Below are 23,705 nucleotides of genomic sequence, written 5' to 3'. Positions count from 1 at the left end.
AATAGTCCTTTAAACAAAAAGAAGTAAAAACAAACCCAAATATCTGCTTGCCAATGCTAACAAACACTATTACAATATATCAGGAGGTTCCTCAGAAGACAGAAGCTATCTGTTAAAAAAAAAAAGTATTAACATAGACACCTTTTTCTAGTTTGTGGATTTTACTGAGATATTAGTGATTAGCTACAACTTATGAGAAAAGTACATTTGCCCCAGTAGGCAAAGGAATTGAAGCTTTTAAAGAATCTGTCTTTTTATTTTGCTTCTGTTCTAAATAAATAAAAGTTGTGCTGTAAAAATGAATATTGGGTCCAACATCAAATCTTAATCCTGACATTGTTTTCACAAGAAATTGGGCAGTCACAGCCTAAGCCTCAGGAACTTTGAAAGAAGGACATCTTCCATGTGCTGAATCAGAAGTAACTGCCACTGTGGGAGGCCATCAATACTATGTGACTCCGGGTCTGAGACTAATATTTTCTATTCCTCTTTTTCTACTGTGGACAGAATAATCTGGTGTAGGTGAAATATTCTTTTCCTTGGCTCACATTAGACACCTGGTGTCCTGAAAGAGGTCATTGATTTCCCCAAGGATGTCCAAGAAGGTTGGCTCACCACTGGTTTACCACAGGCCAAAACTGAGGTTAATTAGCCATCAATCATCATCGGCATAACCAAGATGTTATTCAGACATTCAGAGAAGAGAAACTTGATCCAGCTATGGATAATGACAACTCATCAACATTCCCTTTTATATGAACCCCAATCCAGTGTCTTTTTAGATTGAAAATATTTTCAGAAATAGCTTGTTCATCATTTATGTTACTCCACATTTGAAGAAGTTTTTTGATATGCCAAACTATTCATTAGATGCATATTAATGTTCTGAATCAAAACTTCTTTTCAGTAGAACTGGCTTTCTGTTCATGAAAAGGTACATTTAATGGCCTTTGAAGAAATTTCCTATTCAGAATGAGTATGAAAATACTATTTGGTGGGAGATGAAGAGATATAGACAGATCTGGGTTGTCCATCTAAGGACCAGACCTTCTGGCCAAAACCTGCCTGAGGAACATGGAGATGTATATGTACTTCTTTTTCTTGTCTCCCTCTGCAGACCTCAGTGACCAGCTTCTTGAAGTGGTGGGGCTAGAAGGAGCCATGGAAATGGGGCAGATCTACACTGGCCTGAAGAGTGCGGGCAGGAGGCTGGCCCAGTGTTCCTATGTCACCATCAGGTATGCTTCCTCATTACCCAGCAGCCTCCAAGTCTCCTGACCTTCCTAGGATTGAATGCAGGAAGCATGAGGGACAGAAGCTTGGTAACTCTTATAAAGAATGCCTGTCTTTAGAGATCATTTCCCCAAACTGGATATAATGCAATCATCCAGGACATGAACTAGTGGGACCACCGCAACCAGGTTGCTGTTATCCTAGAATGAATTGGTGAAATTCTCTGAACAGGAGTGTAAGACTCCTTGCCTTTTTAATCTTTACCAATTAAAATGTTAGATGTATGCCAGATGGTACACTCTGACAAAAAACAAATTTTTCTACTCTACTCTTTCTTGGATGTGACCTTAAAAACACTCTTTCCTGTATATCTTTGTAGAGCTAAACCATCAACATCAGGAAACCCATCATAATTGACTAAGAGGATGATGACTCTTCAGGGTATAGCCCACACAGATCAGCCACTGCAAGCACCTAGAAGAGAAGGAGTCTAAAGGAGTGGATCCTCTGATTTCAGTTGCTTCTATTTAATCAGTGCAACTAATCAGATTCTTTTCCACCTGATTATTTCAGAAGTCTTTATTTCTTTCCTTTTCCCATTCAATTTCTGCAGATCAAATCTATTAGCATGCCTTGAGGATCTCCTAGAGGGGGCCACAGCATGCAGGTTTTCCAAAGTTATTTGACCACAGAACCCTTTTTTCCCAGAACCTCTTGGGCAAGTGTCCTCAAAGCACATTTAGGGAAACTCTGCCCTCGACACTGCCCTGCATCCCTCAGAATGATCCCCCTGAGCTTGTTCCCTGATGTTTCTTAGCTGATGTCCCTTTTCTTCATTTTTTTCTCTGTAGCTTCTCTGTCTTTTCTGTTATTCCCTCAAAGTTTTGCTCCTCCTCCTTTCTGGGCTGTTGCTATGCTGAGGCCCCTGCTTTCCAGATTAATCTCTACTTCCTTCTCCACCTAGTCTCCATGACTCTTAACACTGAGTAGGTCCAGTCAGCACATCTAAGCTCTAACTTATGTAGATCACAGAGAATATAACATCTTGGTCCTGGAAGAATCAAAAAGCAATCATGTAAAAGAAGGAGGGATTTATCTTTGTATTCAGTAGCCCTGTTTCCAGATAGAAATAGAGAGGGTAAACCAGAAACCTCCTCCTCCTGGTCATTTTCCAGGTTCTCTCCTCAGCCCCCAAAACAAAAATCCACTCTCTCCTTTACTATTTGTTTTGTTATCAGGTTTATTGTTTTTTATCATTAAGTATCCCCAGGGTCAGTCAGAGAATCATCTACATTAAAACACAACTTGCCTCCTTGTTTTATAATTTCAAAGACAGGGCAGTTGCCAGGTGAGGGCTTCCTGGCCAGTGGGTAGCAACTGTTTGCTGCTTGCCCAGACCAGAGGCTTCTGAAAGGACCTGCCTTTTCTCCCAAAGGTGATATAGTATGAATTCACAACTCTTCAACAGAAGGAAGTCAGAAGACTTCATCTCTCCTCAACAATCCATATGCCAGAGAAGTTTTGTCCCAAGCAAAAAAGCAACACTTTCTTCTCTCCTCTCCTCTCCTTTCCTCTCCTCCTGCCAGTGGGGACAATATTCCCAATGACCCTATTTCTCAGCTAAGCCAGGTCCATAGTTCATGCAACCACAGCATGTAGTGTTCCTCAAGAGATAAAAGAGGAAATAGTTGGGATCTGGGGCAAGGCAAGACATACTCACACTTGAGCTGTCCCCTGTACAGGTTGCAGATGTTACATCATTGACATGATGCAAACTCTCACTCATCGTGGATATCAGGCCTTTTCCCATCTCATAACCTTTCCCATTTCCCAGTGAAATTTTTGGCACCATCTGCAGACCCCCAGCTGATTGTCTGACTGAGGGTTTGTCTGCTCAGCAGTAGTGCTGCCATACTTGTCAGCCACTGTTTCCCGGGCTTCTGTGGACTTCTCTGCCCACGCAGGGAAGTGTTTCTCAAAGTACGGTCTGAGAATCAAAGCAACAGACTCACTCTTAGTACTTATCAAAATGCAGACTCCTGGACCGGATGAGTCAATGTCCTTGAGGTGGGTTCAAGAATCTATTTTTAACAATCCCCAGGAGAGTCTTAGAGAACCACTCCTCACTGGGAAGATAAGGTCTTCCTGCTTCTGTTTCCCTGGTAGGGACAACCCTGATTCTCTGACTCCAAGAAGCTCACTGTGTTATCTTGCTTCTCGGGGTTCCAGGACAAACAAGTTGCTGCCGATGCAAGTGGATGGAGAGCCCTGGATGCAGCCACCTTGCACAGTAAGTTTTGCCAATCTTTGAGCTAAGGGTGAGGAGCTTTATTTTGGGCCCTTCTGGGGCACTGACTTAATATGAAATTGCTGAATCTCAGAGTTGCATGAGCTTTGAGAAATCATCTATTGCAGTGTCTCTTCCACTTTATTCATCCATCCATTCATTTACTGCCAAGCTTTTACTGAATACCTACTATGTACCAAGCACTTTGAGGAACTAGTTTCAAACCTGAATGAGACATGGACCCAACTTCGAAGAACTCACAATTCTTCTGAGACTTTATCTACAGTGTCCTTGAGAACCTCAGCTTGAATCAATCCAGTGGCAGGGAACTTACCATCCCCAAAGGAAGACTGTTCTGCTGATAAACAAGTCTAATTGTTAGAAAGAGCTTCTTTATGTGGAAGTCAGATCTGCACACTTAACCTAGAACTTCCAGCCAGTCACTCACAGGAGCTGCTGGGGGAGAATTCCCACAGTGCGTGGACACACTCACTGTGGGTGCCCCACAGCCCTGAGGACCTATCTGAAAAACTCCACTGAAAAAATGGCCACATGAGTTATCTATTTTGTTTACAGTGTTCACCCAGCACCTACCACTGTGCCTGGTTTTCCAATAGTTGCACAATAATACTTGTTGAACAGTGAACAAAGGACTGAACAAATGAACAAACATAAACAAAGGGGACCTCCTAACTCCCTGACTCTTTGTACCTATGTTAGCTCTCCACTTAGCACTGCTACAGGAGCTGTGCATCCTTTCTTCTTAGTTGCTTCTCTGTTAGGAACCAAGCTAGAAACTCTGTCATGAAGAGAGACCATTGTCCTGGTGTTCAGGGCCTGGGGTGTTCATGAGGATATTACATTAGTAATACTCTCTATACTATCATGAGTGTACAAATCTCAAAAGACAAATGTTTCTAAGCTTCCTCACTCTGGTGGAATATTCAAATACCTCAATAACCTGCTGTTTTGAGCCCTTCAGAGAACATCAGGTGGTCTTCTACATGAAAAGCATTTCCATGAGATTTCTACTGGGCCTGAATTGTAGGTATATTTCTATAACCCTTTATTCCATGTAACTTCTACAAATTATAGAACTGACTCTTAGAGACAGAGACTGTAGAGATGGTATTTTCAATAAAGGTTATCAAAAGTAAAAATTTTTCTGCAAAAGCTTACTTCAATCTCATGTTTCTATGAACACTAAGAAGAAGAAGAAAAAAAAAACACACTATACCAAAACCTAATAACAGCTTACCACCTTGTTAGAACAGATTGAGGAAATTCCTACTACTTATAATTTTGATGGAGCTGAATTGAGAAAAATCTATCCAAGCCCCTCCAGTCTCCAAAAATAAAAATAAAAGAGAAGAAGAAGAAAAGAAAGTCTGGAAGAAATCAATCAAGCCCTCTCCCACCTGGTTCGGTGAAAACTGAAAACTGGATTGCCATTTCCCCAAACCCAAGCACTGGTTTTTGAAATAGCCAGATACTTCCAGCCCCACCTCTACCCTCTCTCCATGCTACCCTTCAGAGCTTACAATTCATTTTGAAAAAAGTTGTGACCCAATGATTTTATGGTATGCGGTCTATGGGAATCAATATGTAAAGGTATATTAGTCTGCTTGAGCTACCATAACAAAATACCACAGACCGGTGGCTTAAACAACAGAAGTTTATTTTCTCACTGTCCTGGGGGCTGGAAGTTCAAGACCAAGGGGCTGGCAAGGTTGCTTTCTGGTGAAGCCTTTCTTCCTTACTTACAGACAGCCACCTTCTCACTGTGTCTTCTCATGGCCTTTTTTCTGTACGTATGCACTCCTGGTGTCCTCCTCTTCTTGTAAGGACACCAATTCTATTGGATTAAAGTCTTACCTTGATGACCTCATTTAATTTGAATTACCTCTTTAAAGGTCCTATCTCCAAACGCAGTCGCGTGGGCACTTAGGGCCTCTACATAGAAATGGGGAGAAGGGGAAGGACAAATCAGTCCCTAACAGAAGGTAATAGAAAGTCATTTCTGAACTTGCAAGAATTAAGACAGAAGTACACTTATTGAAACATTTTCCTGAAGACACACACCAACCAAGTGGCTCAGAAGAAAAAGATTATTGCTGGGACATCACAACAAAAAAGAGCTTTTGGTAAATATTGAAACCTGTTAAATTAAAATGAAGTGTTCAAAAACTGTTAAATACAGTTATACAAATAAATACAAATGGTGAAAATCATTCTTTGCAAGAGAAGATTCATAATGTAAACATTAGTAACCTGGATCCCAAACCTAAGGTTCTATTAACCAAAGCTAAAAGCATGTAAGAAGCATTGTTGAAACAATAGTAAAAGTCTGCTAAATTTTCATTATATCTTTTCATTTTGATAATTTAAAGTATTACCAGTAGTCCCTCTCTATATTGCGGTTCACTTATCACGGCCTCACTGTATCGCGGGATTTTAAAAAATATTATATTTAATTATTTATTGCGGATTTTTCGCTATATTGCGGGATTTTGTGGTACTGTATACATATGTTGTTAAAGTTACGTAGGTTTAAGAGTGTAGAATATGTTTAAGAACATAAGTAGTGTTTATAAAAGTGTGGAAAAGGTTAGTAAGGGAGTGGGAAAGGTTAATAAGAGACTAGGAACAGTTTATAAGTGTGTAGGAAGGATTTATAAAGCCTTAAAATATATATAAATACTAAAATAAATGTAAGGTTCCTACTTCGCGGATTTTCACCTTTCGTGGGGTGTCTAGAATGTAATACCCGCGATAAGTGAGGGAATACTGTACTCCAAAGAAAAATTTAATAACTAATAAATCACTTAGTGAAACTAAAAATAAGACATACACCTTTCAAATTTGGGAGAATTTAAAATGTATGAAACTTACCAGTGTAGCAAAAATAGAAAGCAAGTAACAAGCAAACATTTAAAATATTTTTGAAGTATGATGAAGGAGGTTAAGACTAAATAGATAAATAATGACGAAAAATAAATAGGTTTAAGCCCCTTAATAAAGAACAGTAACCCCATATTGGGATAAAACCTAATTATATGCTTCTTAAAAGATATATACCTAAAACAAAAGAGCACATATATCTATCATATCCTTATCATGCATAGAGAAATTAAAAGAAATAAATGACATTGTTAATTATATTAATTTTAGACAAGTTAACCTTCCAACATGTCAAAAAAATACAATGCAATAGAGAAGGTCACTTTGATAAAAAGTACATTCAATTATGAGAGGTAATGGTCATAAAATTTTAGGTATTTTATAAAAGAATCAAAATATATAATGCAAAAAACAGTATCAATATATATTATGAAGTAACAAATTGATATATCAGGAAGAGTTGATAGAGATACAGGTATTAAGAGGCTTTAAAATATTTTTCTCTGCCTTTGAGGTCAAGTAACAAAAAAAATAAATGACATAAAATTTGGATAAAAACTTGATAACCTATAAACAAATTAAATATCTCATTTTTTCAAGGATCCATATAATATTTACTGAAATAAATTATAAACTAGTTTACAGAAATGATCTATATGAAATCCAGAAGCAGAAATTATAAAGGTTATTTCATTTGACCATGAAGCAATAAAGCTAGAAATAATAGAAGATTGAGTGAATAAACAAGCAAAATTTAATTACTGAGAGATTTTAAAATTTTCTAAAGAACAATAGATTCAAAAGATCAAAACCACCATTACTGACTATTTAAAAAATAATAAAAATTAGAAGCCTCTGTTCAAAACTTAGAGAATATAGCTTAATCCATATTTGGAATATACTCAGAGTCTCATATACACCCATTATTTAAAAAGGATTTTAAAAAGTAATAATAATTCCAAAATTAGAATAACAAGAATAAAACAAACAGGAAAAGAAGAAGAAAGGAAATAATAAAGATAAAAGTAGAAATTAAATTAAAAATCAGAAAAATATAGAACTAGTCTTTTTAAACATGTCAAATGTCTAAAAACCTAATTTCAAAAAGAGAAAACCAATGATTATACATATTAAAATATTAAAAATCTATAACAAATGTAATATAAATATAAATGTAGTAAGGTTTATTTAATTTTAACACATTACATAATATGATACAAAAATAAATAAAGAAGACTTAAAGACTTAACAAATATAAAAAAAGATTTGAACTTAGAAACATGTTTCTAAATAGAGATCACAAACAAAATCCGGTTGTTCCTTAACTTAAAAAAAATGCAATAGCTAAAGCATTTAATGAAAGAACTATGAGGAAGGGCTTCCCACAAGATATTAAAACAGCTATAAAGCCACAACAGTTGGCACAATATTGTATAGATAAATCAACAGTACAGAAGAGGGCCCTAAGAGACCCTAGTACATAAAAACTAATGAAGAAAAAAAGAAAGATCATAAACTAATTTGAAAGGAATGGACTGTTTAACATATGCTATCCAAGAAATTGCCTGTTTGGGAAAATATCATTTTCCAACTTCTCACCTCACTCTATGCTCCAGAAACAAAACAGAAAAACTCCAATTCTATTAAAAAATTAAATGTTACTATTTAGGAGGAAAATGTAGGTGACTATAATCACACTGTGAGCAAGAATTTTCTAAAGAGAAAAACATGATATAGTTGACTATTAACAAATTTAAGACTCTACAAGTCGAGAATCAATATACATCTTTAAAAGGCTAAGGACGAGATGTTTGCAATAGCCATCTCAACAAGCAGGTTAATTCCCATAATGTATAATGAGCTCTTAGAAACCAACCAGAGAAAACACTAAGAATGCAGTTGTGAACAGACAATTCACAGAAGAAGTGCTATGGGCTAATAAACCTGCAAAATAATATGTAATATAACAAATTAAGAAAAAAGGGGAGAAAGAATTTCAAATTAAAGTAGTGAGAAAGCCCTGCCATGTTTCACTTATCAAATTAGCACAATTTGTTTTTCTTTTAAAGATACTATAATAGTCATTGTTGTCTAGGATGTGGTGAGGCAGGCACACTCAACCAGTGAGGCCCAAGTATGAACTGGTACAGGTGTTCTGGAAAGCATTTGGAGCCATGTATCAAGAAGATCCTTGAAAGAATTAATATAGATTACTCCAGTTTATTTACTTGAACCCTTAAAATTGTTCATATACTTCTAGGTAAGTATTTATTCTAAGTAAAATACAGGTTACCAGGAATATAGGAACCAGTGAATAAAAATGTCAATTTCTATATTATTCATAATAGCAAAAAAATTAGAAATTACCTAAAAGCCCAACATTTAGAGAAAGGGTTAGATCAGCTATGTGAAATTCATCAAATGGAATAACTTTCATCCACTGAAAATTATATTTAATGTATGTTTAATAACATTAGAAATGCTTGTGAAATAATGTTAAATGAAAACAGCTGATTTCAATTTTGTTAAAAATATAGAGGCATAGAAACAAACTGGAAAAAAACATACCAAAAAGTTAACAGCAGTCACCTCTAGATGATTTTTAAATTCTTTCCATAATTTCTAAATTCTCAAAAAGGGACATATATTTGTTTACACATAAATATGTATGTACATAAAACATACATAATTTTTAAAATTGCCTTGTGCTTGCAGCACTGTAAGATGACTTCTCATGCTTTAGCACAGCATCATATGGATCTTGAAATTAAGAATCTTCTTCCAGAGTTGGATAAAAGTGGGATCCCAAAGTTGAAAGTATTCTACTTATCTAGTTCAGTGATTCCCAAACTTGAGTATGCATTTGAATAACCTGGACAGCCTTTAAAACACAGATTGCTGGTTTTCTTATTTAGGAGTTCTGGATACCTGAGAATTTGCATTTCTGACAAGTTCCCAGGAAATATAGATGCTGCTGGTCTAGGAACCACACTCTGAGAACCAATCATCTAGTTGAACTTCCTGGCTTATCAATAAATCCCAGACTTCTCCTCCACCCCTAACAAAACCCAGTTATCTAGCTATGTTTGAGAGCCCCTGATGGCAGGAAACATTCTTATGAAGCAGGGCACCCTAAGATCTTGGAGAACCCAGAAATAGCTAAAACCTGAAAGATTGCACAAACCTCCTCTCTCCTCCCCAAAGCTCACTTTAAGCAGGAATAGTTCCTTGACTTTAAAATATCACAAAGACTAGTTGAGACCTTTCAGATTTGTGTCTTTCTATTTATCTCCAGTTGAAGTTAGGACAGACTTGGGTACTTCCCAAATGATCAGGGAAGAGTCCACAGTTACGGTTATCGGCCATATTGCTGGGCATGATTCAAATTATTTGCCCTGAGAGGGCAACGTTCAGGAATAAGTCTCTCAGTTTATTGCTTTTCTTGAAGCAATAAAAATGTGTTGATTTCCAGAAGATAGCCCCCAAAATAAAGTCAACTCCCAACAGTAGTTAAATTTTAAAATTTACGCCATTTTAAAGGGAGAATTATATGCCGCAGTAGTTATGTGAATTTTGAGCTATCACACAAGAGTCCACTATATCACTTCTCTTTATAATAGAGCAGAGAACTGAGAACATGGGGCTTCTGTCCCTAGTGCTTGTCAGATGCTGTAAATATTAGAAAGGTGTTTAAGAAAGTCACAGAGACTTTAGTTAATTGCCTGACCTACTCAATTACTAGAGAAATTTGAGTTCTAACTACAGAAGCATGAATGCTCTCTTTCCATCAAAGGTTTAAAAGTCAGGTTTAGTTGTCCAACTGTCTTGTAAAATGAGATCTTTGCTATTTAACTCCACTAGCTCCTCCGAATTTGGGGATACGAGGGTAAGGGACCAACATCTCTTCAATTCCAAAGAAGCATATGATCTCATATTTCTTGCCCTCAGAGTGTATACATACAGTCAACTCTCAGTTATCTGTATTACTAGAATCATAAACCACATCAAAATCTCATGTTATCTAGGATCTCCAAACCCCTACCCCATCAAGACCTTCGTCAAAATTGCTGAAAAACCGAATGAGAAGAACTTGAGTTTCACTTCCTCCTCTTCGCCCTGGAGGCGATAATAGGCAAATAAACAGCTCAGCTAGAGGGAGAAAAAGAAGAAGCCAGGGTCTTCGATCATCTAAAAACAATGGGCGCCATCAACCGGAAATGTAGGCAGTGCACCAACTGCCACCCTGCCCCAAACACAGCCATTCCTCACTGCCAGGACGTTCTCTCTCCCTCTTCTCAGTGAGCTAACCAGTTAGTATATTCAGAGCTCTGAATAGGTACTGGGCTGGCTCAGGCAATACCAAGGTGAATAAGGAGTTCTTCCCCTCAGGGAACTCGTGTACTCAGGGAGTAAGAGAAGGCTTATCACAAGGAAGTGTACAACAAATTGCTGTCATCAGCCAGTGCTAAGTTAGATGCCAAAGAGAATTGCTGTCAGAGTCCCCAGTCTATGCTTCACTTCCATAAATTCTGGAATAAACATAATGCCCATAATACGGCACCTAACACAAAATGGTGGTGCTTGATATATTCTTGATTTCTTCTATGGCGACTATCACAAAACAGAAGGATGGACTTCCCTTTAGATGTCCAGGCTGGCAGCAACTAACATAAAAGTCATTTTCAGCTTCCGTCACTCAGGAATTCTCCACATCTTTTGGTCTCACCCTTTCCTTTCCATATCCTGGGGCCTTTTAAATTTAAACCTGGCTTGCAGTAGTAGTTCCCTCCTGACCAGTCTTCCCCCATCCCAGCTCTCCCTGATAACACTTATTGAATAATTTCCCTCAAACTTTTTTTTAAATCATGTTATTCTCCAGCTTAAAAAGTTATCATGGTTCCCATTACCTCATATTAAACCCCTGAAAGCCCTACACCAACTGCCCCATCTGTATCCCCAACCTCATTTCTTATCCTTTGCCCCCACTCAACCAGTTCATGCATCAACCCTCTCTGCCCAGTGCCTTCCCTTTCCCTTTTCAGCAACCTATTTCCTTCCCTTCCTTTCAGATCTTGAAATTCTTCCTCATATACTCCGTGCAGAATCTTCTCATTCTTTACCTAACTCCTTTTTGACACCACTTGGTTTATGCTACATTAATTTAAACATGTTGATGGGTCTCTCCAATAGTTCTTCTGTTGCTTTCTTCGGTCACACTGTCATTTTCAATAAGGTGATAAAAACCACAAGAATGGGCTCATAGATTCTTCTCCAATGTAAGATAACAATTATTTACCTGTTACTTTACATTTTACGCTTTACAGTGGGATTTCATTAACAGTCTACCATTACATCTTCACAACAAATTTGTGAGAAAAATAGGGCAAATATCCTCATATTACAGTGGGCTAGATCTGGTTTTGAAGGTTAAAGGGTTTTTCCAAAAGGCTTACAGCAAAGATGTGGGAGTTCTGGGACCCAAACCCAGGTATTTGAATCCTAAGTGCCTCTTGTTTCCACATTATCTTTCTGCTCTGAACACATGTCATACTTGATAAACGTTGTTATAGACTAATAATGCAAATTATTGATGTGGCAATGTCACTAGGCCACATGCAAATAGGGATTAAGCATTTTGAAACCATGCCCTGAGGATAAGATTGAAAAGAAAGGCAAAAATGAGAACTCATCAGTGTCTTTCACTCCAGATTGATTTAAAGTTTACAGGAGAAGATACTCATAAAACCTGAAATTCAAAAAAGAAAAAAGAAACCCAAATGCTTTTAAAAGAAAACCAAGTCTTTCCTGAAAGGCAAAGAAAAGAGAAAGGACCTAAGAGACTCACTTGGAAACCCTCCAGATGATGATGCTTGGGCCAGAGGTCAGAGAGGAGGCCAACTTTGAGTTACTGGTTGACATCTCAGCGCTGCCTAAGCAGGAATGGCTAGGAACAGTGGAGGCTGGGAATCTGAAGAACTGGGCTCTGGCTGTTCTGCCCCACTCTGTGTGACCTTAGGCCTCTATCCTGCAGAGGGATTGAATGAGATGGTCCCTGAGGTCTTCTCGGGCTGTGACATTCTGAAAGTCTATGAATAGCAAGGATACAAGACAGGTGTGAGCTGATTACCACGTGGGAAGCTCACACCTGTCTATCCCCAGTGTTTCCGCCCCTCACTTTTGGCAGTGCCAAACTCCAGGCCTAATCAGGGTCCAGTTGCCAATTCTGAAGTTGTTCAAGGACAGTTGTCCTTCTGCATGGGGCTCCTTCCAACCCAAAGCCAGCCTTTCTTCCTCTCTGAGACTCATTCTCCCACAGGCTACTGGGATTTGCGTGCCACTAATTCATTTCTGCTTCTTTGCTTTTAGATTAAAATTACTCACAAGAACCAAGCACCCATGATGATGGGACCTCCCCAGAAGAGCAGCTTCTTTTCACTGAGGAGGAAGAGCCGTTCAAAAGACTAAACAGTGTGCCAACTAAACCAATTGAGAAAACAAGAAACTGTAACACACACACACACACACACACACACACACATGCACGCACACGCACACTCAAATACACATATCGTCTCCTCTCTAACCAGTGGAAATGAAGCCACCCTTTAGGAGGAAACCTTCACCCTGCCATACATTCTATTTATATCAACAACGGACGCAACCCAACAGAGCCAGTGACAACAGAACATTGTGAGTGGACGTGGGGCCCACCACGGTATGGTTGGCTCATGCAACAACCTCCCTGTTCCCAGAAGGCCTTGAGTGAGACTTTCTGAGATTAAAGGAGAAACCCCCCTTTCTTCCCACCAGCCCTGCAAGTTTCCTCACGGACACTCACAAGGAGCAGGTTGCAGGTTTCCTGCCCGTGGTGAGATCGGATGTGGCCAAGGGAATGAGCTCCCGTTCCAGACAACTTACACAAAGGTCCCTCTGTAAAGAGACAAACGGCCTCCGACACTCAGAGCATAACCCTTGGCAGAGCTCAGCAAGTGCACGTTGGTTTCTTGGTTGTCCTTCAAGCGACAGCTTCTCCCTGAACCTGCTGAGGAGGCAGAAAGGCTGTGGAAAGCTGTGTTTCCATTCTTGGTTTTCTGTGCTGTCAGTGGGCACTTGTTATTTTCCCGAAGCCTTCTCCTGGTGGCTGTGTTTGTTTAGAGACGGCTCCAAGAGCCCCCAGAGCTGCCTGCACAGGACACCTTAGATGTGGTATTTATTTTCTTAGTTCTTTGAACACCTGGGAGGGAAAGCTGAGAAACTGGGATTTATTTTTCAAATTGGTGTCATAATATTGTGTAAAAAAGGGAAGAAAAAAAACACCCCCAGCTTCTTTCTTTTTCAAGCCAAAGTGTGTTTCCTGTTTGAGTTCCAAGCCCTGGTGGCAGTATATTCCTGAAGGCAGAGAAGTCAGGAGGGAAGGGCCTTTTGCTGAGACCAGTATACAAACCTTTGGGAGGTTCCCTCCAGCCTCTTCACACCTAGGACTCCCAGGGTATGACCTGAAGGCCCTTCTGATGGTCTTATGTGTGTGTACATATATGTAGCATATATATTTATAAATATAAATATTTATTTACTGATGGACTTTTCCTGATTGAAAAAATAATATGTAGTATAAGAACAGAAAATGGAAAAGATAAAGAAGGTTTTTACTCCCCCATTCCACCATTTCCATGTCAAGACACATTGCCTCGTGGTGACTGTGAGATTTAAGGGAAATGAAAGTAGCTTTGTGTCATAGAGAGAATGACAATTTCTATTCTGGATCCTCAAAATGACCATGAAATAGATGCCGGGAAAGATTTATTCTCCCATTTGTCATATAAGGAAACTGAGTCTCAGAAAAGTTAAGAGACTTGTCCATGTAGTTTGGGAATAGGTGCCACTTATATTCAATAGAGAAAATAACCCACACATCTTGTAATAGGATCATGTCTGGTCACTGAGAAATGATTCTACTTGGATCCAGGTTGCCAGGGAAGAATGAATGTGCAGCACATGTGTGAATGAGACAAGTCCACATGAGAAAATGAGGCCTCGTGATGCTTCCCAGAGATTCTCTCTGGCCTGAACCGGTGAGAAATTGGTCTGGAGTTGAAGATGCTGGACAGATCATCAAACTCTCCACTTATCACTTCATCGTGGTCATCAGAGTCTCTCAGGATGGAGACAATCCTGGCTTCAGGGATAACCTCAGTGGAAAGGCACAAGAGGACTAAGGAAGCTTCTGCAGGGGACTTCCAGCCAGTATCCAGAGAGGTCCCGGCAGAGCTCAGCGGGCTTCATTCAGCTGGTGCTGGCATTACCCTCCTTTCCTGAAGGCAAGCATCTGTGAAGCTTCTTTGCTAGAAGAAACATTTGCCTGAGCACCTTTGCTCCCTCAGGCCTCCATCCTCTCTGAGATTTCTCAAGAGAAAATCTGGGCCCACTGGACATTGCTCCATTGAGCTTCCTCTAATCTCCTTGCACTGGGTTAGGAGCTTTGCGCAAGGAAGGGGAAATTAAGATTATGTGTACAAATTGATTCTAACTCGGAAGGAAGCAGTCTTCTAAGACCATGTAGGACAGACATCAAGGACCATCCTGCTCAACCTAACAGCACAGAGCACTGGGCAAGGAGAAAACCAGGCCACCCAAAGAATCTCCTGAGTGATGGGATCCTTGGTGATGGGACCAACAAGCTACAGAATAACAACAGGTACTGTCTTGGAAGTCACTTGATTCTGAAACAAACTCAGGTTCAGATTTGGGGTTACTTATTTTAAGGCACTTACAGAAGTTTTTGCATGTGTTTCAGCCTTGATACCCCAACTTTGAAGCTGTTGAGACTTGGCACTATGAACAGATGAAACTGATTCTCTAAGATTCACAAGTCAGAGACTGGCCCTCTGCCCCCTCTACTCTAGTGCACGGGACTTACATTGTGACTAAGAGACATGTCCCAAGTCTTCCTTACAGCCAGAGTATTACAAACTTGAGTGGAATTTCACTTCAAACTTCGTAACTTCAGTAAGCCTAGTGTTGTTTTTATTCTCACCTTGCAACTCATCCCTTACCTACTGTGACCGTGGTTTCTTACTATAGAGTACTTTATCAGAATGGACCTCAGAGCAGCCTCTAAGTTTGGGAGAGGAGGCATTATCATCCCAATCTTAACAATGAGGGAAATAAGGCTTACAGAGGGTTAGTAACTTCTCATAATCACACAGGCAGTCAAGGAGGAATCCAGTCCTTATTCCTCATCTTATTCTGATTCTGGCCATGCCATAAACATGTTCTCACCTGCCCCTGTGCTTCTACCCCACTGGCAATAAAGAGAATAAAACAGGAATTCTTTGACACATTGTGTTGTCCCTGGACTAATGGGCTAAGAGTTGTGCCTCGTTATGGATTGGTCTTTGTGGGTTTCTTCCATTGAGTTGAGAGTTAAGATAGACTTAGTAGGATGATTATATTTCAGGTCAGAGACCAGCTCCTCTCAAAAGAGTTCTTTCCACAGATGGAAAAGATATGTTAAAATTGCCAAATAAATTAGGAAATACTTGGCAGAACCTGGAAGAGCCTCCAGACTGGCGTTACATAACATGCATATACATTATACATATTCACATTATATAAGGTAACATAGTACTTAATGTGCTGTATATATTATGTAAATTACATATTTGTGAGTAATCGTGATAAATATAGAGACACACTAATCACTTTTTTACACATACTCAGTGACAGATTAGGAAGTTTCTTTGCCAGAGAGTCTTAAAACTTACTCTCTCCTGCTGCTTTGGTTCCAACTCCTGCCAAAAATAATTGCATCAACTTTTCCCATCTCTATCCCCCTTTCCTGCTGGCCAAAACTCTCAGTTAGCTCCTGTCCCAGCTAGTACCTTCTGTGGAACACTGCCACAAATCAGGATCCATAAAAATAGTATCATGGGGATGGGAAGGATCTAGACTCCCAGATTCCCTACGTCACAGACCTGCTCCTCAACACTTAACAGGCAGGTGGGTGCCTCATGCTAATGTTAAAGGAAGAAAGGAAGGGAGAAGTGGAGGGAGAGGAGAAGAGTCTACCAGTCTCCCAAGCAAGGAAACTTCGGGGTGTATCTTGGCCATCAGTTCCAAGACCCAACAATAATCCATCAGAAAGTTATTTCAAACAGCACACCTGAAACCATGTTTATTTAAAAGGTGTTCCACAAAATACTAGTATCTGTAAAATGCTCCGTGAAAAAAGAGGTCTGTGGTCAAGTACTAGATCTCCTTCTAGGAGATGCACAGAGAGGCTTAACTGTAAGAATTTACAGTAAAGAACCAGAGAGGACTTTATATGTCTGCTAACAACTATAGATTAGGAACACTGCCTTAAGCCCACCTCTTCTTCTTTTTGTTTTTGGGAAAGGTGGGAATGTGCAAGTAACCATCCTCTGCAATAATACTCCAAAAACTACTTTTCTAGGATGAAGAGTCTTCATTCATCAGACTCTCTTTCTTGTTTCTTCTATGTGATTGTTTAACTACTTTTATTGTTCCCATGTTCCCATTGTTCTACATGTCTTCAAGCAAAAACCAAAGACTCTATCCCCTGAGTGGGGAAGGGACTCAGGGGAAATTAAGAAAAAAAACATGATAGTTGCCAGGGGTCAGATTTCATTTGTGTAGTTCCAGAAAAAAGAACTAGGTTTAAAGAGCACAGTTGTAAAGTGGTCTATTTTTATTCAATTTAATGACTGCTCTTACAGCTGACCTAAAAGAGTCTTGTAGGAGAATGAACAGCCACCAGTTCTTATAGGGAAAACCTTGACCCAGATGGGTGAGAAACAAGCAGTGGTTGATCTACCTTGTCCAGAAAGCTGCTGAAGTATTTTTGTGGACATTAATGTTAAACCAATAGGTCTATTACTTCCTTTTAAACAAGATACATCAGTGTCTCTTGTTGTCTGAAAGAATAAAAAATGATTCCCAAAGAGATCAGTGAGTACTGATCAGTTAGACCACACTTATACATCAGAGGACTGATTGGACTCATTGGCACCTTCAGGGGGAGCCAATGGTGGTAATCTCTCCTTGGTAGCTGTGAAAATTAAAGGAATGAGTTAATGTGTTAAGACGAAAAGAAATTTTGCATTTTATTGGGATCCATATTAGTAGATTGACATTCTTCTCTTAGTCATAAATACCAGACCTGTATCTGACTTACAATAACAATAAAAAAGAAACTAGCTCACACCGCAAATATCAATCAAGTTTCAGATAAAAAGAGAGAGAGGGAGAGAAACAGGACTGTACAGAATTTCAATTGTTTTTAGCTCACCTGATAGTCCACCATATTGGAGTGCATCATTCAACTTTCCACTACGAAGAGAAAACAGGAAAGGGAGACAGTAAAGGCAATTTCCATTGATTACTTACTGGTGCAAGATGCTGTGTCTAGGTCCTTTCATGTGCTATCCCATTTAATCCTTAGATTAGTCTATGACGTAGGCACTGTACTTGTTTCACAGCTAAGGAATTAGTATACAGAAAGGTGAAGTACCTTTCTAAGATCAGGCAGATAGCAAGTGATAGAGCTGGGACTTAACGTGGATCTACCTCACATCAAAATGTAGGCTTTTCTACTATATTTTAGTGCCTTTAACATTTTTATACTACTATCATCCCACTATCACCCTACTATCCTGGGTGAGATTAGATGGCATTGACAAATTGATCTCCTATCTGGTCAACCTCTCTGTCTAGCCATCTAATCATGTTCTTACTTAAGAACTTCCAGTACTTGCCCACATTTAAATGCCACAACCTCCCTGGACAGCTGGAACCCAGTAGCTCACTCTTGCAATCAAATTGGCAGCCATCCCTTAATCAATGTTTCTAATGCTAGCTGAATGGGACTAATTTTCCAAGGCCTACATAATAGATTTTCTATTTAACTCTGTGAGTGGGAGAGCAGCAAGTGCCCTTCTCAGACTTAAATGCCATGGTCGGCAGGGACTGGCCTGCTTGGGGAAGGAGGGCTAGTGTTGGGGAAGGGAGCCTCCAGCAAGAAGGCCTTGCATGTGATCCTCATTAGTGATAGGCGTGGGCTGGGCCATCTGTGTTCTACCGGAGAACAGAATGGCAGGCTGCCTTTCAGATGCCAAGAGATGCTATCTAATGGGAAGATCCAGAAAGCTCACAAAACAGAGAGGAATGTTTCCTCATGGGCATCTCTGTGGGAAACCAAAGACACAGAAAACCAAAGGTTTTTGGAAATTAGCTGCTTAACTTGCTGAGCATTCCACCCTTGCTACCACTTCATTCTTCATGTCCATGGTGCAGGATGGCAAGCAGAGCTCTGCAGCCTCACCTGCTAACTAAACTCCCTTAGATGCAGCCCACAGTAAACCTATGCTATCCTGAAATCTGTGGATGCAGTGGCAGGTGCACTATAACAAGGCTTTGGAGTGTGCAATTAAGCCTTCGAGTCTCCCAGGGGTCAGGAAACACTGCAAACAGAAGACACCATTTAATTGGATGCTCAATGCAAATTCTAGGGAAGTAATCAGAAGACATGGAGGACTACTCTACATGGGTCAAATCAGGAAAATGCAATTTGGAAGTAAAGAGTATAACATCTAACCCAGTACCTAGCGTGTAGTAGGTAATAAGTAAATATTTGTTAAATGAATTAATAGCTACAGTGAGTATAGTGGGTATCTGTCCTACCCTGGAATAGATAAGGGAAGGGGGTGGAGGAGTGGAGATGAAAGCTTTTTAACTAACAACTCAGGAACTTGAAACCACAGGATGTAGAGGGAGCTCATGGGGGCCTTTAACTACCCAGACATCTGTTGAGTGATGGATACAGCTAAATATGGATCATCAAAGGGCTTTCTAGGTCACATGGAGGGCAGCTTCATGATTCAGAAAATATGAAATTCAACGTGGACAGAAAGATAGAAATATTTGCATTCTACTTCTTAGAGATGAGGTCAGAATTGACAAAATAAAAGAAAAAGAACAGCACAGAAGTAGAGTTACAACACAGTGAGAGAGCCATATAATAAAATACAGATTCATGAGATGAAAAGAGAGAGAGAACTGGATTTTTTTTTTTTTTTTTTTTTTTTTTTTAGCAGATTTATTTGGGCAAGGGAGATGAGCATGAACACTATGGTCCAAAAATGGAAGAAAGGACTGAGAAATCATTTCTTTTTTTTTTTTTAAGCTTGCATTTGAGTTAATGGTAAAATGAAAATGTCCAGGAATTGATGAACTTGTTATTAAATAACAACTACCATTTATTGTCCAGTCCAAAGCCTATTACTTTTATAAGCACTTTTAAACTTCACAAGAACCTGATGAAGTTGGTGCTGTGTGGTTCTTCATTTGACAAATGAGGAAACTGAGAAACAAAGCACCTCAGGCAGCCCATCCAGGATCCAGGTCTGTCAGTATCTTCCTTCAAAGTCCATGCCATGCCTGTATTGCCATCACCAATTCCTTTGAGCTTCAATCATAGTGACAGGGATTTACTGCCCAAAGCCAATTCCCTATGCATGACTTACTTCCTTCTCAAACTGAAAACCCACGTCTCTCTCCTCCTTCTTCCACAGACCAGGAGTGGCAAATACCATTCATTCACCCACAGAGGCACACTGAGGAGAAGGAGCAGATCTGGGCAGCAGAAGGCCCACGTGCAGTTTACCCACCTCCCTTTATCTTAGGTCCTCTCTCCAAGGCCGCAGCTTGGCAATATCCTAAGACATTACTCAGTGAATAGACAGCCAACAATGAACACTTGCTGAAGAACTCTACCAGACCAGAGTATTCACATAATATAAAGGGTCATATTAAAGATACACAGAGACCATATTAAAGATCAGGATCAGTGAAATGAGGTCATGTAGTCACCCATCCAATTTAGTAACTGATATCTAAAGGTGGAGTGGAGATTCGAAGTGTCCTTTAAAATATCTGTTAGATGGATCATAGTTTGGGGTAAAAAGACTGCTTCTAGAAGAATGCAAAAAGAAAACTGAACTTTTTTCAAAAAACTTATTTTTAAAATGGAATATTACTAAGAATTACACGGTGAGGGTAATAAAATGATCATTTCTCTCTCTTGCGCACGCTCACTCTCTCGCTCGTGCTCTCGCTCTCACGCTCTCGCCCCCTCCATGTGGCTTGGCGAAGGGACCTTCTCCATGCAGAATAAAGAAGCTAAGTTCTCCATGTGGCTTGGAGAAGGGGTCTCCAGGCTGCTTTAAGAGGCTCTCGCCATGAGGTTTTGAGGAGAGGGGATCGATGCGGTTTGCAGGAAGAAGGCAGTTTACAAGGAGGCTGAGAATCCAGAGGTTCTGCATTGAGAGCTGGAGGGCACCACAGCACAGAAAGGACCTCCCCAATCAGAAGAGTGATTGGCAGCTGCTGGTAAAGCTGAACTGTGTTTGGAAAGTAGGGAAAGAGTTTCTCTGACTTTTCTAAAACTAGCCTGGTTTGGTAGGGGGGAGGCAAGGATATGTGTTTATGGGTGTTTTAAAGAATATAAGACTTAACAACAGAAATTCGCAAATAACTAAATCTATATAACTGTTAAATAAACAATTCTTTTTCTTTTCACTAAAAAAATTTAAAAAATAAATAAAATCATCATTTCTTTTTAGCTTAGTACAAAAAGGAAGAAATCAATAAACCCCACAATATAAGTGTCAATCCAGGAGAGTCCAGAAAGTCAGTATTTTCTACTGAAGAACTAGACTATACAGTATTTTCAAAGTAATTGATAAATTTATTTTTTTGTCTTTTTTTATTTTTATTTTTTAAGTAAACTGGTACCAATCGGTTACCAGAAAATGGCATGCTCTTCAAGAAAAGATCAAATTTCCTGGTGAATATTTCCTCTCTCTCCAACATTCTTGAGGTAAAAGGATTGAGACCTAGATATTTTAACTTAGGAAACCGCACTTGCATGGAAGGTTTTAATAATAGAGGATGTCACTGAATTGTTATTTAGAGTTTGCTATCATCACACTCTGCTATCATCAGGCATTAAGGTAATAACCTTAAGAGGATTAAGCAATTTCCAACTCCTATCCCTTCCCTGTTAGCCTCCTGAAGCTCCCCCCCCCCACTCCCCAGTTAAATATACTTCCTGGAAGTAGAACATTTGGGAGTAATTTCCTTTATTATGAAAATTTTCAAACATACAGAAAAATAGAGCCATGAGTATAATGTGTTATCATCTTCCATATTTGTTTCATTTGCCATATTTGTTTTCTTTCACCAAAATATTTTGACATGAATTATAGATGTCATGACATACATCTCACACCAAAATATTGCACATACTTCATTATGGGGAAACCTTTCTTAAGTACTAAAGTTTGTGTGTGTCTGTCCTCCAAGTTTCTGGAGAAAGATTCCAGGGTGTTGTGTATATATGAGCTTAGTCATTTCTCAACTGATTAAATCCAGTTATCACAAATAGAAGTTACTCAGGATATCACTCTATCATTTATAAAAGGAAGAGGAACCCAAGAAAGGGTTTGGCTGTACTCGAAATATTCAAAGTGTTTCTGATTGATCTGGAAAGAGGAAGGTAAACAGCACATTAACTAAATTCTCAAAAGACACTAAGTTGGAAAGTGTTACAAGCTCTAATGATGCTAAAGAGGAAATGCAAAGCACTTGGAGGAGTTAGAAATTTGAACAATGTGTGTTCTTTTTTTTGAAAAAATAATTGTTTAAAGCATTAGTAGTTACAGAAAGACTGGGCACAGTATTATTTTGGACAAACAGTGAAACCTCATCTCTGCAGGTTCATTTAGCCATGTAAAAAAACATTATCATTGTTGCTCCCATATGTTAAGAATATGAAGCTAGACTGGGGGAGGGGTAAGCTGCTGAGATGTACAGACAGATCCTCTCCCTCCCCTAGGGCATAACAGAACTGGAAGTGTGTCAACCTCCGAGAAAATGTCTGGCTCACTTGTGCTGGGTGAGATTTTATTTTCAATAGGCAAAATATTAGGGAGGTGGGTATCATTACACTTGCTCTGTGCGGAGCTGCTGTGGTCAGGGCCAGCTGACTGTAAATGCTCTGCACAAGAAAATAAGCAAGGTGTTGGTTAGTTTGCTTGCAAATCCTGCTGACTCAGTGAGTCTACCAAAAAAAAGGGAAGCAGGTACAATGAGTGACAGCAGTTTCCAGAATATTCAACCTGTCTTTTATTCAAGAACAGCCTAGCTGGTGGCAACAACTGGAAATCAAGACCTGATACTCAACCATGGCTCGATTCCCAGCCTGTGGCTGGCAGATGTAACTGAGCACCCAACAATAGGCTTTCCACGTGAAAGTAGGAAAAGCTTTCTTAAACATGTTTCCCCATGCACATCTGCATAGCTTGTTTCGTTAAATACCCTACCCCACCCTCCCATCCTCCACACCATGGCATTCATAAAAACCAAGCATCACCTTCCGCCTTCCTGACATTGCTGCCATGAGGAATGAACATCTTTGCTGATTAATATGAAAATGAAAATTGTTTTCACCATCCTGACAGTAGGAACTTGTTTTCTTCCCAAAGCGCCCCCTCTTTGGAAGAACACAATCTCTTCTGAGCTCCCTCCTCCAGCCTAACCCCTGGCCCTGAAGCCCAGGATCCGCTGATGGGCGTGAAAACACATGAGCTCACTGGAGCTTATGTAAGAGCTGTTGGCAGGCCTTCCAGGGAGATGGATGGCGGCCGGGTCTCTGCACACTCGCATTGCCTTGTCTAGGCAATGAGATGTTTCTTTTCTCTATATCTCCTCAGAACAGAGACGCTTACTTGTACTTGCCTTAGTCCTGTGTAGCAGGGACTCAAGGAAGCACAGTACTCCCTCCTATATCCCAGTGATTAAACCTAGCACACTAGCTTCCTGATGGGAGAAAATAAGTCTTCAAACGACCAAGTTCACTTGCCTATGTTGAGCCCCCTTTATGGTGGCACTGACCCTTTTCTCGGCTCTTCGGATCACTGCAGAGGAACAATGAAAGAAAGAAAATAGGACCCAAGGACAGAAGCCTCCTTGATGTCTCCGAAGACTCCGGCTCAAATGTCCCTTCTGAGATGTTTGTGAACAGGGTCCAGGACAGAGAGGGATGACATAGATGGGAATTCCCCTCCAAAGGAAAAATAAAGGACATTTATGGAAATCTGTTGGATGTTCTCAAAAGCGGGTAATCTGCCTTTCCCAGACTTGATTTTCCTGAGGGCAGAAAGAAACTTTTGGGAACTGTACTCAGAAAACTCAAAGAGAAGTGAAG

At 39.7% G+C, this 23,705-nt stretch overlaps 1 protein-coding gene and 1 long non-coding RNA gene across 2 annotated transcripts in view; both read left to right on the top strand.

Moving 5' to 3' along the window:
* The window catches only part of DGKG (diacylglycerol kinase gamma), a 184,104-nt gene extending 171,152 nt beyond the window's left edge, over positions 1–12,952 (top strand). Inside the window, exons 24-26 of the mRNA XM_090275145.1 lie at positions 1,118–1,238; positions 3,463–3,523; positions 12,788–12,952. Coding sequence (XP_090131271.1) covers positions 1,118–1,238; positions 3,463–3,523; positions 12,788–12,886 — 281 coding nt within the window. The 3' untranslated portion in view covers positions 12,887–12,952. The remainder of the gene's footprint in view (positions 1–1,117; positions 1,239–3,462; positions 3,524–12,787) is intronic.
* Positions 12,953–15,761, top strand: LOC150021028 (uncharacterized). Its single transcript, XR_016510618.1, has 2 exons — positions 12,953–15,116; positions 15,216–15,761. It is a non-coding gene; the product is annotated as an uncharacterized LOC150021028 (long non-coding RNA).
* Positions 15,762–23,705: the final 7,944 nt, after the last annotated feature.

This window comes from Furipterus horrens, unplaced genomic scaffold (assembly GCF_987537825.1).
Source record: "Furipterus horrens unplaced genomic scaffold, mFurHor1.1.pri manual_scaffold_1, whole genome shotgun sequence".
NCBI classification, from domain to species: Eukaryota; Metazoa; Chordata; class Mammalia; order Chiroptera; family Furipteridae; genus Furipterus; species Furipterus horrens.
Note: the sequence above shows the minus strand (reverse complement) of the source record. Positions and strands in the feature narration are given on the sequence as shown.